The sequence below is a fragment of the Tursiops truncatus genome, chromosome 20, assembly GCF_011762595.2.
Source record: "Tursiops truncatus isolate mTurTru1 chromosome 20, mTurTru1.mat.Y, whole genome shotgun sequence".
Taxonomy (NCBI): domain Eukaryota; kingdom Metazoa; phylum Chordata; class Mammalia; order Artiodactyla; family Delphinidae; genus Tursiops; species Tursiops truncatus.
In genome coordinates this window covers 51,592,951-51,610,349 of record NC_047053.1, presented here as the reverse complement: position 1 = coordinate 51,610,349, position 17,399 = coordinate 51,592,951, and the positions used below count along the sequence as shown (strand labels likewise).

At 51.5% G+C, this 17,399-nt stretch overlaps 2 protein-coding genes across 2 annotated transcripts; one reads left to right on the top strand and one right to left on the bottom strand.

The window, feature by feature from the left end:
* Positions 1–1,681: 1,681 nt before the first annotated feature.
* ARMC7 (armadillo repeat containing 7) lies at positions 1,682–15,767 on the top strand. The gene is made up of 3 exons (XM_019938734.3): positions 1,682–2,410; positions 2,505–2,648; positions 13,735–15,767. Exons 1-3 carry the CDS (start codon positions 1,921–1,923, stop codon positions 14,094–14,096), a joined length of 996 nt encoding a protein of 331 aa, XP_019794293.1. The 5' UTR covers positions 1,682–1,920; the 3' UTR covers positions 14,097–15,767.
* On the bottom strand, positions 15,765–17,399 carry NT5C (5', 3'-nucleotidase, cytosolic). Its single transcript, XM_033848625.2, has 5 exons — positions 17,202–17,399; positions 16,743–16,843; positions 16,600–16,660; positions 16,265–16,379; positions 15,765–16,146 (listed from the first exon to the last, which is right to left on the bottom strand). Exons 1-5 carry the CDS (start codon positions 17,397–17,399, stop codon positions 15,965–15,967), a joined length of 657 nt encoding a protein of 218 aa, XP_033704516.1. The 3' UTR covers positions 15,765–15,964.

Below are 17,399 nucleotides of genomic sequence, written 5' to 3'. Positions count from 1 at the left end.
GCTACCTCGTGCTGAGATATACTTCCCCAAGTCGAATCAGCTCCCCTCTGAATGTGAAGGGCCTGGTGAGGGGCCTGGGGCCACTGTCCTGCAAGAAGCAGCCAGGGTACCCAAGCACCCAGACTATGGTCATAACTCCTGCCCCAGGGGTCTGTGCACAGGGCAGGGGCTGATCACAAGGACCTGAGCCCACCACGGAGGTGGAGGCTGCTCTCAACGGGGCTGTGGTAGGCTGGAGTGTGGCAGCCACTCTGCCCTCATGCCAGGCCCAGGGCAAAAGGAGCATGGCCCTTGCCCTCAAGAAGCTCGCAGCCCAAGCCCCTTTCATCCCCACGTTTTCAAGCACAACTGGAGTCTGGGAGGACCACCTTCCTCCCTGGTGCTCTGTCCCCTGTGCCTATGAGGTCTGGGTCGCACGCTCCCTTCCTGAGAAGCCCCGAGAAGGAAGTGGACGGAAGGGCATCAGCATCAGAAAACCGCCAAAGCGGTACAGCTGGGCTCCTTCTAGGGCCCGACGGTGCTGCCCCTCGTGCTCTCTGCCACCTGGCTGATAAAATGCCTTCCAGCCAGAGGTGGCAGACTCAGCTCAGGATTGGGAAGCAGAGGGTACCAGGCTCGCCCGGCTTTTCATTTTGGCCGCACCAGGCGGCATGCAGGATCTTAGTTCCCAGACCAGGGATAGAACCCATGACCCCTCCATTGGGAGCGCGGAGTCAACCACTGGACTGCCGGGGAAGTCGTCGCCTGGCTTTTGGGAAAAGCAGACCAGAAGGTAGTGTCAAAGTGTTACCGAACCCAGGTCCGGCTGCTCGCAGCTCGAAAGCCAATTCTTTTTTGGAGCACAGGCTCCGGACGCGCAGGCTCAGTGGCCATGGCTCACAGGCCCAGCCGCTCCGCGGCATGCGGGATCTTCCCGGACCGGGGCACGAACCCGTTTCCCCTGTATCGGCAGGCGGACTCTCAACCACTGCGCCACCAGGGAAGCCCACAAAGCCAATTCTTGAGAGACAAGTGTTGGTAGGAAAGGAAAGGTTGCTTCAGAGGCTGGCAACCGGGGAGAGGGTGGAGTCCTGTCCGAGAACTCCCGATTGCTGTTCAGGGGACAGGGGCTTTTAAAAGGGAATTGCAGGGTTATATAGGCGGAGGGAGGGAGCAGAACAGCATAGTCAGTTCTGACAGTCAGCTTGAAACCAGTAATGTGGTCTGATCAGCGTCATCTTGGTCGTTTTAAGTACGGTTAATCTTTAGTTCCAGGGTTCCCATTTCTTTGAGGCCAGTTCTAGGAATTGTGTGAAGTGGAGCAGCTTATGTCATGGCTTCAATTTGGTCATCATGTAGTCATCCTCCTCCACCTGGTGGGGGCTTCAGTAGCTGCAAAACAGCTCACAGGATACAGCTCAGAATGTTATCTATTGACCTTAAGGACGAACCAAAGGTCCTTGACTATGCTTAAGGACTAAACTATTATTATCTGGTCTCCTTTGTTTTCCTCTATTTCTGCATTTTTTCACTTCTGATTAAACTTATTCTTTGGCTAAAGTTTTTCCACAGACAAAAGGCAGGCTGAGGACATGGGGGGCAAGGACCATAGGGTCCTGCTCCGTTTCAAAAGGACCCGCGTGGGGGACACAGGGAGCCGACACTTGCGTTCCTGGGGGCCCTTGGTGTGTGGGGGGGAACTGCACCCCTCCGTCAAGTGCAGGGGCATCTGGAGGTGCTTCTGCCCCGACAGCCCCCCACATAGGCGCTCCGGCACCTCTGAGCTCCTAAGGGCCCTAGAGGAGCTCCTCAACGCATCCGCAACCTTCCATGACCGCTTCCATCACGATGCGGATCGCCACCTGCCTGAGACAAGAGGCTTGAAGCTCCCGGCCTAAGCACCAGCGGAAGAACTTGCTTGAAGCAAGCCCAGGGAGCTCAATGACAGCCCCGCCCCTCACCCTCCTCGGCCCGCCCCTTCCGCCCCCTGGGGCGGGGCTAAGAGCGGCTTGCCCCGGAAGTCCGGAACTGAGCCGGAAATTAAGCGCCGCTGGGCGCTGCTCCTCCCTCCTTCGGCGCGCGACAGCGTCCTGGTTTTCCGCGCCCCAATTTGGATGTTCATTCCCAACTCTTACGAGGTCCTGTGTCCCCACCCCATTTCCCCAGCCCAATTTCAGCTGCAAATTACTGCAGAACCTGAACCGAGGAAAGGAACCTATTTCCCGCTCCGGTCTGCCCCTCTCCGGACCCGGCGAGGCCCAGGTGAGGTTCTCGCCCGCTTTCCAGCCTCACCTTCCACACTCCCCTGCCCGTCCCCCGGGGTTCCTCCGCCGCCCGACCATGGCCCAGAAGCCGAAGGTAGACCCCCACGTCGGCCGGCTGGGATACCTGCAGGCGCTGGTCACGGAATTCCAGGCGACCGAGAGCCAAGGTGAGAGCGGCAGGGTGGGGAGCAGGGTACCAGGCAGGGGTCTGGCCGCGATTGCCGCCCCGGACCTGGCTCCAGTGCCGCTTTTCCACTGCAGACGCCAAGGAGCAAGTACTGGCCAACCTCGCCAACTTCGCCTATGACCCCAGTAACTACCAGTATCTGCGGCAGCTGCAGGTCCTGGATTTATTCCTCGATTCACTGTCGGAGGAGAATGAGACCCTGGTGGAGTTTGCTATTGGTAAGGATGGGGCCGCTCTCCTAGATACCTGATGGGCTGTAATGAGATAATGAGTTAGAAGTGAGTTGTTGGGAAAGGAATCTCTTAGGCAGTCCCTCAGCTGCGAAGGCAGACTTTCGCGATGTCTGTGCCGCCTCCGCGGTTCACACGTCGTCCAGGTCACGGCTCACTTGAATCAGGTTTGGAACTCTTAGGACTCCCTCTGCCTGTCTAGCTTCCCTCCCGCTTAGAGGTGAGATCGAAAATGAGGGAATGGTTTGAAGCCCCATTGGAGGGAAAAATGTTGAGTGCCCTTTTTAAACATCTTTGACTTAATGTTTTAACATCGGGACTTCCCTGGCGGTCCAGTGGTTAAGACTCCGTGCTTCCACTGCAGGGGACACGGGTTCAATCCCTGGTTGGGGAACTAAGATCCCACATGCCGTGGGGCACAGCCAAAAAAAGTTTTACCATCAAGAGAAGTAGCGGTGACTTGGAATGGCTTGTGACTCCTGTGGTTGTTATGGTCTAAGACCTACTGAATTATTCACTGGACAGATATTTATTGGGCGTATATTGTGCGAGCAAGGTATTGTTCTAGATGTTGGAGAGATGGCGAACAAGTTGGGCAAAGGGTCTTTGCCCTCAAGGAATTTACATTCTAGTAGGGGGAGACAGATGGTTGACAAACAAGAAAGCCGAGGCTCTGAAGAAAATAGGGTGATGAGAGAGAGCAAGGGGAGGGAGGGGCTACTTCTTGTTTGGCCATCATGGGAAGGCACAGCGTGGGCAAAGACTCTAGAGCAGAGCCTCCCTGGTGGCGCAGTGGTTGAGAGTCCGGGGACACGGGTTCGTGCCCCGGTCCGGGAAGATCCCACGTGACGCGGAGCGGCTGGGCCCGTGAGCCATGGCCGCTGAGCCTGTGCTCCACAATGGGAGAGGCCACAACAGTGAGAGGCCCGTGTACCGCAAAAAAAAAAAAAAAAAAAAAAGACTCTAGAGCAGGAGGAGCCAGAAGGAACGCTGATGTGGCACCATTGTGGTGAGTGAAGCAGAGAGTGGTACTAAGTGAGGTTATAGAGAGCTCACGGCACCAGAGTTTACAGGGATTCAGGTCTCGGCATTGGGAAAGAGTTTGGAGTTTATTCTGAAGGCAAACCAACATTGTTTTTTCAGCATGCATCTTTAAAAAAGAACATTTCTCTACATAGTGAATCTTATCTACATAGAGAATGAACTTAATAATTCCATTATCACCAAATACCCAGTTAGGCCAACTTCTCTAATAGGTCCCAAAAGGACATTTTGTTGTTGTTGTTTTGTATAAACCAGGATCCAGTCCAGGATTCATGCACTTAATCTGGTTCTTACGTTCCTTAGATCTCAATCTCTCTCTTTTTAAAGAAACTTTGTATTTTAGAACAGTTTTAGAAAAATTGCAAAGATAGTACAGAGTTCCCATATATGCCACACCTAGTTTCCTCATTGTTATCGTCTTACATTAGTATGGTACGTTTGTTACAATTAATAAACCAATGTCGATGCATTATTATGAACTCAGGTCCATACTCTATTCAGATTTGTTTAGTTTTTCCCTAATAATCCTTTTACTGCTCCAGGATTCCATCCAAGATACTGTGTTACATTTAGTTGTCATGTCTCCTTAGGCTCCTCTGGGCTGTGCCAGTTTCTTAGACTTTCCCTTTTTTCTGGATGACCTTGGCAGTTTTGAGGAGTACTGGTCAGGTATTTTGTAGGTTTTCCATCAGTTGGGGTTTGTCTGATATTTTTCTCATGATTAGAGTGGGTTATGGGTTTTGGGGAGGATGACCACAGAGGTAAACGGTAAAAGGCCATTTTCATTTACATCATATCAAGGGCATATGCTATCAACATGACTTATCACTGTTGATATTAACCTTGATCACCTGGATGAAGTAGTGTTTGTCAGGTTTCTCCACTATAGAGTCACTCTTTTTAGTTATTTATTTATTTATTGGCCATACCTTGTGGCATGTGGGATCTTAGTTCCCTGACCAGGGATTGAACCCATGCCCCCTGCATTGGAAGCATGGAGTCTTAACCACTGGACCGCCAGGGAAGTCCCTGAAGTTACTCTTTATCCTCCCCCTCCCCCCCTTTCCATATGGTGCTGTTTGGAAGGAAATCACAGCATCAATTATCTTATATCTTTTTTAATATAAATTTATTTATTTTTGACTGCTTTTGGGTCTTCATTGCTGCACGCGGGCTTTCTCTAGTTGCGGTGAGCGGGGGCTACTCTTCGTTGTGGTGCGCGGGCTTCTCACTGCAGTGACTTCTCTTGTTGCGGAGCGTGGCCTCTAGGCACGCGGGCTTCAGTAGTTGTGGCACGTGGGCTCAGTAGTTGTGGCTCGTGGGCTCTAGAGCTCAGGCTCAGTAGCTGTGGCCCACAGGCTTAGTTGCTCTGCGGCATGTGGGATCTTCCGGGACCAGGGCTCGAACCTGTGTCCCCTGCATTGGCAGGCGGATTCTCAACCACTGCCCCACCAGGGAAGCCCATCTTATATCTCTTTTAATCATTAATAGACACTTTTTTCCTAACACTAATTGTTGAAGGATCCAGACCAGTTCTGCAGAACGTCTCACCTTCTGAATTGTCTAGTTGCCTCTTTATGGTGTCATTTCGTTTGTTCCTGTAACTGCTTTAATTCCTGTAACTTAGAAATTAGATTGAAAACTTTTCTAGAATCAAGTAACACACTTTTTTTTTTTTCCTGAATACATCCTGGGCAAATGTGATTTAAATTTTTGAAAGGCCATCCAGGTCTGCCTCTAATTTGTGGTATCTGGGACTCCTCTTACTACGACAGGCCTCACACATGTGTGGACATCCCAGCTTCACTCACAGCCCCACAAACACTTGCCTCGTGGCCACTCATTGGACTTCGGCGTGTGCACACAAACAGCGGGGTTCACCGCCGGGAGTCAGGATGCAGGAAAGAGGCCCATGCAGCTGGGGGAGCAGGTTTAGGAACTGGAGCTCTGGGTATGGGGGAAGAGGGATGGGCTTTGGGCAGGCTCCCTGGACTCTTCAACCTATGGAGAGGGCCAGAGTGAGGCCCTCGAAACCTGGGCTGGGGGCAGGAGCCCCGGTTGCCCAGGTCTAAGGGTGGGAATAGCTCATGTCTCTGCCCCTCTGGAAGATTATTATGCTTAATAAATATCGTGAAAAATTGGTCACTTTAAGATTTTCTCCAGTGTTAGTACTCCATCTCCTCCCTTTTTGGAACTCTGCTCCCCAGCTTCTGCCGCATGAGTGGTGACAGTGACCCCTGCAGAAGCCCGTGGCTAGGCCTCCACCTGAGAGGGATACAGCTCCTTCAACTCAAGCTCTTGACTCTGGAGAAACCTTTGCTGAAAAGAGCAGTCACCCGGGCAAGTTTTTACAGGATCAGGAAGCAACTTTCCTGAGGCAGGAACACTCTTGGGTTCCTGGCCCACTGAGCTGGGAGCTTTGCCAGAGATCAGGGCTGGGCCTGGGTTCTTGCCCTCCTGGGCAGCTTCCCAGAGTGGGTGACCAAGCCCTGGACCTGGAGTCCACGGTCCCCACTTCTCCACTTGGTAGCCAGTCTTTGTGGATGAGTCCTGTCCCTTCTCTGAGCCTCATTTCCTCACCTGAGCCTTGTCTGCCTCGCAGGACTGTTGCGGGGAGCAGAGCGTGTGCGCGTGTCTGTCCCCGTGAAGGTATCGATACTTTGTCTAGAATTGTTGGTATCATCACCAGTTTTACTTTTCACAGCCACTGTTTCCTTCTCTTTTTCTTCTCCTTCCCAACGTCCACAATCCCCAGAGCAGCAGCTTTCTTAGCATTGAATCCCCCGTGGGATCCTCTGGAGATTAAAATCCTCTCGTATTTATTGCGCATAACTTAAAAGGAGAGTCCCAGTGGTGCTTAGAAGCCGACTTTGTTACTCTTGCTGTTTCCTCTTCTGTTAACGTCTGTGCTGCTAAATGGGAAACACTGTCGGTGCTTATTCTGTGCTGGGCTTTGTAGCTTTGAATCTTTTGTCTCTGGTGGCAGATCTGAGATGGTGAATCTCCATGAGATCAGGGTGCCTTGCTTACCTTTGTTACGTCTTGAATGCCCAGGCCTTTTGGCCTGGGACGAGGATGGGGCCGGGGAATGTGCGCAGAGTCCCGGCCATGACTTCGTGCTGCAGCCCTGAGTGCGTTTGGTTCTGGAATAACTGCCGGGTTAGATGGCCCATGGCCATGGTTTGGCAGAACGAAAACCAGTGTTGGTTTGTTGGCAAGGAATATAGAGAGTTTGGTAAGAGTGGGGCTTTGGGGTCAGGCAGGCCTGGGTTCAAGTCCTCACTCCCCGACTTAACTCTGGGCATGTGATTTCCCTTCTCCCATCATCGGTCAGGTGGGGGAGGATCGGTACCTGCCTCACAAAGTTGTTGAGAGAAGTAAATGAGATAAAGTGCCTGCAGCTGCAAGGTCCCCTAGGTAGCCAGACCCCTTTGAGGATAAACAGTTCCCGAGTCTCCCAGAGAGGTGAGGTAGGATGGGATAGTGTCTATAATCACCCAGCTGTTCCAGGGATTCGGCCCTTCTGGAAAAGCATCGTTGAATGATAGGAAAAGGTAGGAAAGTTGATCTTTATCCTCACAGTGGGTGTCCGGGCAGTAGTAGGAGGAAGTACCACGGGGAGACAGGCACTGGTCAGGCCTGAGCCACCCTCATTTGGGATGGGGGATAGGAAGCGGGTGAATTATCAGGAACCAGATAAAAAGCCAGCATCTCAGTAAATACTTGAATGAGCGAGAGAATTCAGAGCTCATGCCCCAAATAAAAACTCTGGCAGGCTTTGGCATTAATTTGGGAGTGTTGGACTGAAGCACCATTGGTTGATTCTCTGGTGTCTTATATGCTGTGTGTGCGCACCTGCACCATTCTAGATGGTGTATGGAGATGTAAAGGAACCAGGAGATAATTCTCTGCTTCCATGAAAACTGGCTGAATCCTAGCATGTCACGGAATACTCGGCAGTTTTGTTACTACAACAGTAATGCAAGTAGGTGGCCTCCCACGATTCAGGTTAAATCGCTTTCCTCTGTTCTATTTCATGCAATACCTGTAGCTGCCACCAGATGGTGGTGGTGTACTGAAAAAGGCTGGTAGATGAATCCTGAGCCGCCTCTCTTTGGAAAAATAGGATTTAGTAAAATTGAAGATAGGCATGCCGCGTGACCCAGCAGTTACAATCATAGGGTTGGGTACGTCCAGACACATGCAAAAATGTCACCAGCAGTATTGTCTGTAACAGTCCTAAACTGGAAACAGTCAACAGTGGAATGAATTATCAATATTGTCGATATTCATACTGCTTAGCAAGGTAAATGAACAATCTACAGCTCCTTGCAATTATCTTAAAAACATAACGTTAAGCAAATGATGCTAGACACATAATAATATGTACAGTGTGATTCCATTTCTATAAAGTCCAAAAAGAGGCAGAACTGAATTATATAGTATTTAGGGGTGTGTGTGTAGTAAAATTTTTTTTATTAAAAATTTAAAAGGTCCTGCTATTAATTTAAAATTATTTTATTGCATTGTTACACGTCAGGAAGAGGGTCACCTCTGAGAAGGGGAGAGAATTGAATCAGGAAAGAACATGCAGAGGCTTCTGGACTGATGACAGTGTTTCAGTCTTTGACCTCAGTGCTGGTTACATGAGCACTTGCTTTCTCATTGTTAAACTCTACCTGTATGTGCCAGCCCTTTCTCTGTGTGTGGGTTGAAGATATGCCCTGTGCCAGCCTCCGAGGCTATAAACAGGTGCGTGCTTGGTCCATATCTACTGTGTGCCAGGGAGGGGTCTTACATTATTTAATTCTCTCTTCCCGTTTTACTGATAAAGAAACCTAGGCTTAGAGAGATGGAGTTGCTTGCTCTGCTCACCTGAGTCCCCTGGGGCATTCCTGGGATTCTAGCTAGATCTGCCCACCACAGAGCCCTCGCTCCATCCTCCGTACTCTCGGGTTCCCGTGTACCTCCTTCTCTCACTGATCATTTAGTGTCCTGGGGTCACACATCTTTCTGCTTAAAAAGAAATTCCTCAGCTATCCACTTGTTACAGGAAAGAGGTGAATTCAAGGTCCTCACCCCACTGCTCCCTTCCACACCAGCTGGGAAGGCTGGCTCCAGGCACCTGTGCCGTCCCTCCCCGACTGGCAGAGACCAATCCCCCTTCCTCTCAGTTCTAGGCAGAAGCAGGGTGTGCGTGTGTGTTTTATTAATTTATGTGAATACATAATTGACTCACATGGTACAGAATTCAAAAGGGTAGGTAATAAACAGTAACTCGGTCTGTAGCCTTTTCTGGAGGCAACCATTGTTACTAGTTTCTTGTGTATTCTCCCAGAGATATTTTAGGGATTGATAAACAAACACGTATATATTTGTTTGTATACTATGTATACCTTTTTGCATATCCTACACATGTTGAAGTATACTGTATCTATATTCTTTTTTTTTTTTTAACTTAGCACCATGTCTTGGCACACCTGCAGTGTCAGCCCATAAAGAGCTGCCTGATTCTTTGTGACTGCTGCATGATGTCCACTGCATGAAGGGACTAACATTTAGCCGGCCCCTGAGGGGGGCCATTTAGGGTTGTTTCCATTTTGCTCTCATGAGCAGTGTGACAGTGGGTACCCTTATTTGTATGTCATTTCTCACTTGTGGGAGTGTACCTGTAGGATAAAATTTTAGAACTGAAATACAGGTCAGAAGTGCGAAAAACCATGATTTTTTAAAATTTAATTTGGTTTTTTTAACTTATACAAAACATATCTGTTTAAGTCAAAACTGTATTACGAGTATGGTCTCACTACCATTCCTGTCCCTTCCACCCTGTTCCCCCCTCATATGAAACCAGCAAATGTGGGCGTATACATATATGTATATTCGTCTCTCACCTTCTTACGTGTAATAGTGGCTTTCTCTATATGCTGTTCTGTCCCTTGAATGTCTGTCCTGAAATTTCAGGGAGAACCGTCTTCAAGATACTGAAGTAAAACCCAAGAACAGATAGCCCCCAGTGAAGATTTTGACCTGGGATTGACCACGGCCAGCCCAGTACCCTGGGGCGGGCGGGTCGTCGGGCGGGTCCTCAGCTGTAACGGTCTTGAGCCACTGTCTCCAAGGACATGCCCAGCCCTCTCAGGCACCAGGTGCTGGCTAAGCACTTGTCAGCATGACCTCATTTAATCCCCAGGACAATACTTAGACCCTCCTGTCCCTTCCAGCACCATTGCCCTCCTTGCTTTGTGACCTGAGATCCCCTACCTGCCCTCTCTGAGCCGCCAGCTTTCTCATCCCAGACTGCACTAGGGTTTTCTCTTTTGTCTCTCCCGGGGGTTCCTGTGGCTCCCCACACCTAGAAGGGCCCTGCCTTTGCCTCTTGTTCTCTTTATCTTGCCAGGTTTGTCCAAAATATGTTCATCCGCCAGTCAGAACTTGTTCTCCTTTTTGTCTGGTAACCAGTTTTTAGATTGCAGCAGGATCGGCATACAGTGAAATGCACGTAGCTTAAGCGCCAGTCTGATGAATTTTTAAATTCATTAAGCTGTATGTACATCAGTATAACCAGCACTTAAGTCAAGATACAGAATGTTTTCATCTCCCCAAAAAGGTCCCTCGTACCCTCTGCCAGTTAGTGTCTTCCACCCTGAGGTAACCATTATTCTAACCTCTATCCCCATGGATCAGTTTCGCCTGTTCTTGACCTTCATGTAAGAGGAATCCTACAGGATATAGTATCTGGTTTCTTTCACTCAGCATAATGTTTCTGAGATTCATCCAAATTGTTACAGTATCAGTAGTTCACGTCTTTATATGAATAGGCCGCAATTTGTTCATCCATTCACCCGCTGATGGAGATTTGAGCTGTTTCTAGTTTGGAACCTTTATGAATAAAGCTGTTATGATAATTTTTGTACAAGTTTTCTTGTATACATAGGTACTCATTTCTCTCGGGTAGGTTCCTTGTATACATATGTGCTCATTTTTCTCAGACAGATTTGGGTAGGAGTGGAATTGCTGAGTCGTAGGGTAGATGGATGTTTAACTGTGTTAGAAGCTGCCAACTAGCTTTCCACCGTCATCACGATGTATTCCACTCCTCACCGCCAGCATACGAGAGTTCCGGTGCTGCTCCCTCCCCGCCAACACTTAGTATCACTTAGTATTTTTTTGTTTTAGCCATTATGATAGGTGTGTAGTGGCCTTTTATTGTGGTTTTAATTTTCATTTCTCTGATAAGGAATGTTGAGCACATTTTCATATATTGACCCTTTTGTGCAGAGTTTATCGAAGTCTTTTGCTCACTGTTTTTATTGTGTTGTTCATCTTTTATTGATAGGAATGCTTTATATATTCTGGATATGAGTCCTCTGTCAGAATCTATGAATATTTTCTTCTTTTGCTTTTTTACTTTTTCTTTTTTTCTTCCTTGGTATGAAGAAAAGAAGTGAAGGTGGTGAGGGGAGGGCCTCTTGGGGAGAGGGACTGATTAGGGTGGTCATGGAAGGCTCTTAGAAGAGGTGACATCTTTTATTTATTTATTTTTGGCTGCATTGGGTCTTCGTTGCTGCGCGTGGGCTTTCTCTAGTTGTGGTGAGCGGGGGCTACTCTTCGTTGCAGTGCGCGGGCTTCTCATCGCAGTGACTTGTCTTGTTGCGGAGCACGGGCTCTAGGCGCGCGGGCTCAGCAGTTGTGCCACAGCATTTCTACTTGCCCCTGTTCCTGGCTGAGCCTGGCATCTGCCCGTGGTAGGATTAGTTGTCCTTGTGGTTTCTGAAGGGACACCCTTTCCCACGGGAGTAGCAAAGAGCTCCCCATCTTCTGGGACTTTGGTCAAGTTACTCAACAGCCTCAGGTTCTTTCCCTTAAATGGGGGTGGTGGTAACTCTTCGTGGGGTTCAGTCATGTTCCTAGCATGTGTCCAGCGAGAATCCTCAGTTGCAGGCTCCGGAAATACAGAGGTAAATTACTACCCTGTGGTGCCCAGTGATGGGGGGACAGACAGCAAGTAAAGAAGGTAGTCGGCAGGATGACCCCAGGCTGTGCTAAGGGCTCCACTGGGGTGAATGGGTGCTGAGGTGGACACTGGGAGGGACCTCTCCATCAGTGCCTGGAGTCCGTCCCCTGCTGCCCATCTTCCTCGGTTCAGGAGCACCACTCGGCCTCTTCCGTCCCTCAGAACTGCAGATGTCCAACTGCACAGGGTCCCAGGGAGCCAGTCCATCCAGCCTCCCGACCCTCTGCAGTGCAGCCCTTTTCCCTGCTCACTGCTTTAAAATCCTTCCAGCAAACATTTGCGGAGCGCCCCCTGTGCCAGAAACCCAGGAAGTCTTGGGAATAAGACAGCCTAGGTCTTTTTTTAAAATTAATTAATTAATTAGGCTTGCGGCACGGGGGCTCTTCGTTTTCGCGTGCGGGATCTTTAGTTACGGTGTGTGGGCTCTTAGTTGCAGCATGTGGGATCTAGTTCCCTGACCAGGCATCAAACTCAGGCCCCCTGCATTGGGAACGTGGAGTCTTAACCACTGGACCACCAGGGAAATCCCAAGACAGCCTAGGTGTTGACCTCATGACACAGTAGCTTCTAGCGGGGCTCAGCAGTCAGTGAGCAAGAAAATTCCACGAAGGTTTCTCAGAGTTCTAAGCATATGAAGACAGTGAGACAGGTGATGAGGGACGTGCCTGGATGTGGCAGGCAGCGGCTAATGGGGTACTCCAGGGAAACCACACTGGCCACGGAGCAGTGACGTGCTGGTTACTAGCAAGAGGGTGGCACCATGCAAAGATCCCAGAAGGATCTTTGCAGTGGGAAGTCCTTGGAGGCTGAATGGGTAAAATGTTTCCCTACCCAGGTACTGCTAGGGAAGGGGTGGCTGTACCTACCTGGAGTAGGCGGAGATCTTTGCCAGGCCTGCGCCACTTCCCTGCACCTGTCCCCTCTTGCTGGGAAAGAGGTCCTAGTTGGGTTTTGCCGGGCGTGTGGGGAGGTCCCCCCTTTGCTTGTTTCTAGAGATGCCGGGGAAGTGGGTGGGCTGTAACTCACTCCTGATTGGACACTCAGTACTGGTCGGCCATGTTATGCAAATGAGCTAGAAGTTCGTTCTCTACTTGGAGTAGGAACCTAAGGGTGAGGGTGCCCTGATGGCAGGAAGCTCACTCAGGACCCACGAAAATCAGCTTCCCACATCTAGTGCTTTAGGCGTGACGGGAGAGAATGAGGGGTCTGGGCATCTTACCTGAGCAGTGGTTCTTAGATCCAGAGCCACGGGTCTCTCACTCTGTCCTTTTCTTTTGTCCCCCAGATTCCTAGCAATAGTGATGTGGGAATGATGCTGAAATGCTTTAAACTCTCAATTATGCTGTTTCCATAAAATGGTGGACTGAACAGCTATTAAATGATGCCATGATTGTAGATTTATTGGCGTGGAGAAATGTTCACAGGACATGGTTAAATGAAAACAGCTGGCTTACAAAACGAGTATCACGTTGTTATTAAATATTTATATGTAGTCACATATTGAAAAATTGTGGGATGAAAAACATGTTAAATGGGTGGTAGGATTAAGATGGTTTATATTTTGACTTCTAATATTTTTGACAGCTTTATTGAGGTATAATTGGCACATAATAAGCTTTACATACTTAAAGAGTATAACTTGATAAGTATTGACATGTGTACACCTGTGAAACCATCACCTTACCTATATTTCTTAATTCTTCTAAAGTGATGATACACTGTGGGTTTTATGTTTTCTACTTAAAAAAAAAAAAAGGAAAGCCTATCAGTCATTGAGCTGGCTGAACCAGGAGGGAAAGGGATCAGTGCCCACTTCCAGAAGGTTGGGCAGTGGAGGGCAGGCAGGCCTTTCTGGAATCTGGAAAGGGAGGGCTGGAGATCAGAATAGACTTGGGATCCCTTGTCCCTGGGCCACCTTCTCAGGCCTGGGCCTTCCCTGGGACTCAGTGGGCGGAGGAAAGATGGAAGGAGGCCCAGGGCTAAGGCATCCAGACTCACCTTGCTCTTCCCCAGGAGGCCTCTGTAACCTGTGCTCAGACAGGGCCAACAAGGAGCACATCCTGCAGACTGGGGGTGTCCCACTCATCATCGACTGCCTGTCCAGTCCCAACGAGGAGACCGTGCTGTCCGCCGTGACCACGATCATGTACCTGAGCTCGCCGGGCTCCGGCTCCCACCCTGAGCTGACCGCCACGCCCGTGGTCCAGTGCATGGTGCGCTTCTCCCTCTCAGCCAACGCGAGGCTCCGGAACCTGGCCCAGATCTTCCTGGAAGACTTCTGCTCCCCCAGCCAGGTGGCCGAAGCCCGCAGCCGGCGGGCTCACTCTGCCCTGGGGATCCCACTACCAAGGACTGAGGCCCCGCAGCAGCCCTGATCCAAGGAGCCCTCAGGCCGCGGCACCGGCACTGCCAGAGACAAGACCAGAATCCCGGTGGGGACTCAGGAAGTGGGAGCAGCAGAGCCCCCACTGTGCACGTTCTCCCCAGATGGTGCTTTGTCAGCCCCTTTAAAGGCGAGTTTTCCCAGTGGGACAGGTGTTTACACTGTGTGAAAGGCACCAGGAGATGAGTGAGGAAGCCAGACTTTGAGACACGTGGAGAAGGAAATTGAAGGGTGCCGTTTTGACAGGCTGACGCTCTCAGCCAGCTAGAGGCGAAGGTCCTGCCTCCTGGCCCACCCCGCCACCGAGCTGTCACCCTCGTGTGAGAAGCAGCAGGTCCCTAGACCCAGAGGCTCTGCAGATGGTGTTTCTCCTGAGGAACAGCTGGACCTGGGGCTTAGGAGAATTGCCTGAGCTTGAGGAAACAGGCATCATACCTTAACAGAAGTGTTGGGAGTAATTCTGAGAAATAGAAATGAGAAGCCTTGTTGTTAAAAGTATTTCGGGGCCCTGGGAAGCTGGGGAAGTGTTGTGTCCACTGCTGTGGAGGCCAGGTACCTGTCCTGCAAGCTCTCCAGGCTGGGTGTTGGGCATGGTGAATGCTGGCCTGGAGAACTCTGTGGCCCAGGATTAACTGTTTATCTACACAGGCCTATCAGCCAGGGACCATGTTAGGGCTTCAAAGACGAAGACGTGGTTCCTGATATTGAGTGTCGCAGCCCAGTGACTGTTAACATGGCCATCAGGCATTAAGACGGAGGCCATGAGGGTGACACATTAGAATACAGGCACAAACTCTACGAGCTGTTGTCTTTTCCCTTCGCCACCCCATGGTACCTGCCTGGAAGCCCTGGCCTGCCTTCTCTGCCATCAGGGTTAGTGAGGTGGTGGTGGTGGGGGTCCCTGTCCCTGGAAATCTGTCTCAGGCTGGCTTCAGGGATGCAAGTAAGAGAGGTGCTCGAGGGAGATGGGACCAGATACTGACAGCAAGCGAATGGCTCAGAGTCTAGTGTCAGCTGCTCAGCACGGGGGAAGGGGTGTGGGCCCCCTTGGAAAGGTGGGGTTCAGGAGCAGTGGAAGGTCCTGGCCTCCCTTAAGGATGACCTCTTTTTTTTTCTTTTTTAAAATTTTATTTATTTTTGGCTGCGTTGGGTCTTTGTTGCTGCGCGCGGGCTTTCTCTGGTTGCAGCAAGCAGGGGCTACTCTTCATTGGGGTGCACAGGCTTCTCATTGCAGTGGCTTCTCTTGTTGCAGAGCACGGGCTGTAGGGCGCGCAGGCTTCAGTAGTTGTGGCACGTGGGCTCAGTAGTTGTGGCTCGCGGGCTCTAGAGCACAGGCCCAGTAGTTGTGGCGCAGTTGCTCCACGGCATGTGTGATCTTCCTGGACCAGGGATCGAACCCGTGTCCCCTGCACTGGCAGGCAGATTCTTAACCACTGCGCCACCAGGAAAGCCCAAGGATGACCTCTTACATGGCCAAGGAAAGGCAGATTCAAGAGGAATGGTTTCCAGGTGGACGTGGAGGTGGGCAGACTATGGAACTAATAGACTAAGGAGACGAGAGGGAGGGAGGCGAAGGCCTCCTCATTGGCCTCTGTCCCAGCTGCCCCTGTGGGGCTCCTGTCCCTTCGCTTCCCCCAAATAAAAGGCCATAAGAGAGCAGTGAGCCAAAGTGTTTTATTAAAAAGTTTCCTGATTTTCCCACCATGTTTCCAGGCCAGCTCTGCCAGGAGGGTTCAGGTGGCTGGCACAGTGCTGAGGGGTCATTGCCATGATGCTGCCCTGTCGCTCAGTTCTGCCTGGGCTCCCTGCTGGTCTGCCTTCCCTTCCTTCAGCTACTGTCCACGGCCATGGCCCCTCGCCTTATTCCTGGGGCGGCCCCAGGCCGGTTCGGTCCCGCTGCAGGGCTCCCCGCTTGCTGTCTAGAATCTCCTTCCAGTTGTCCCTCCAGGAGAGCAGCCGTCTCCGTGGGGGGGGCAGGGCCAGGTGCTGGTTGTGGCAGCAGGTGAACAAGATGTGCTCCCAGCTTGGGGTCTCCTCTTGGCCTGGGATAGGACACGGGAGGAAGGCAGGGATACACTCTGTAATCTGGTTATTTTTACTCCCTCTCCCTAATTCCATCAGGCTAGATGCCTGGAGGTTGCTAGGGAAAAGGGCTCCTACCTTGAATGGTGTCCTTGTCATCAATGAGCAGGTCCCCCAAGACCACCGTCTTGTCCCTCGTCAAGATAATGCGCTCCACAAACTGGGGCCCCAGGTGCTTCTCCACCCAGCGGTACTGTGAGGTGGGCATAGGTGGCTCAGTAGGGCCTGATGGGCCCTTGAATTCAGGGCCAGTGAGCAAGTATGTGTGAGGGAGGGTCTACAGCAGCTCATGAGAGAGAGGGCTCCCCTCTACCCCCCACCCCACCCCCGACTGTCTGTGTTTCTGCCGCTTTCTTTAAAAGACCAGGGCTTAGGAGCCTAAGTCTGCGGGTGAAATGCTGGGGCAGCCGCACCTTCTCGTGCACACAGTGGTCATACTTCATCAGAGGGCTGGTGCAGATGAAGACCTCGGTGCTGCGGGGGGGGGGGGGGGGGCCGTTAGACAGGGTGATGCCAGCGCCTGCTCCCCACCCCCCCCCTCCCCGCCCTTCCTCACTCCTGCATGTCATTCATCTCCCGCATTGCTTCCAAGGCTCCAGGGATGGGCTCCAAGTCTAGGAAAAAGCCTGGGGCTTCATACACACTGGCCACTTTGTCCTGAAAGATACAGTGTTCCTGTCCTGGCTCTGATCCCAGCAGACCTCTCCAGCCCCAGCGAGGACTCTCAAAGTGAAGTTCCTGGGGCGCTTCGGTCCCCAAATCAGAGTCTCAGGTAGAGGACTTTGTTCAGGGGTAAGTACTCCCCCAGACTGTCTAGTCCTGAGGTGAACTGTGGATTCTGAAGTGAGAGCTTTGTTAATTTTAAACAGGAAGGTGTCACTGGACATGGAGCAGAGACAGTCCTGACCCAAGGGGAGGTCTCCCCGCTCCCAGGTGTCCTGTGGGGTCGGGGCTCCCCGCTCCAGGGCGGCCCCGCGCTGCCGCCCCCCCGCCCCCCCCTCCCCCCGCTCCCTACCGCCAGGTCCGGGCGCAGGGCTCGGTACTGCTCGCGGGCGAGGAAGCCGCGGCGCTCCTGCAGCGGCACGTACGGCTCCCGGGGGAAGCTTCGGCGGAAGCCCCGCAGGAGGCCGGCCTCGAAATCCGCCAGAACGCCGTCCATGTCCACCAGCACCCGCACTGGCCGCCCGCGCCGCGCAGCCATCTGCAACGCCAT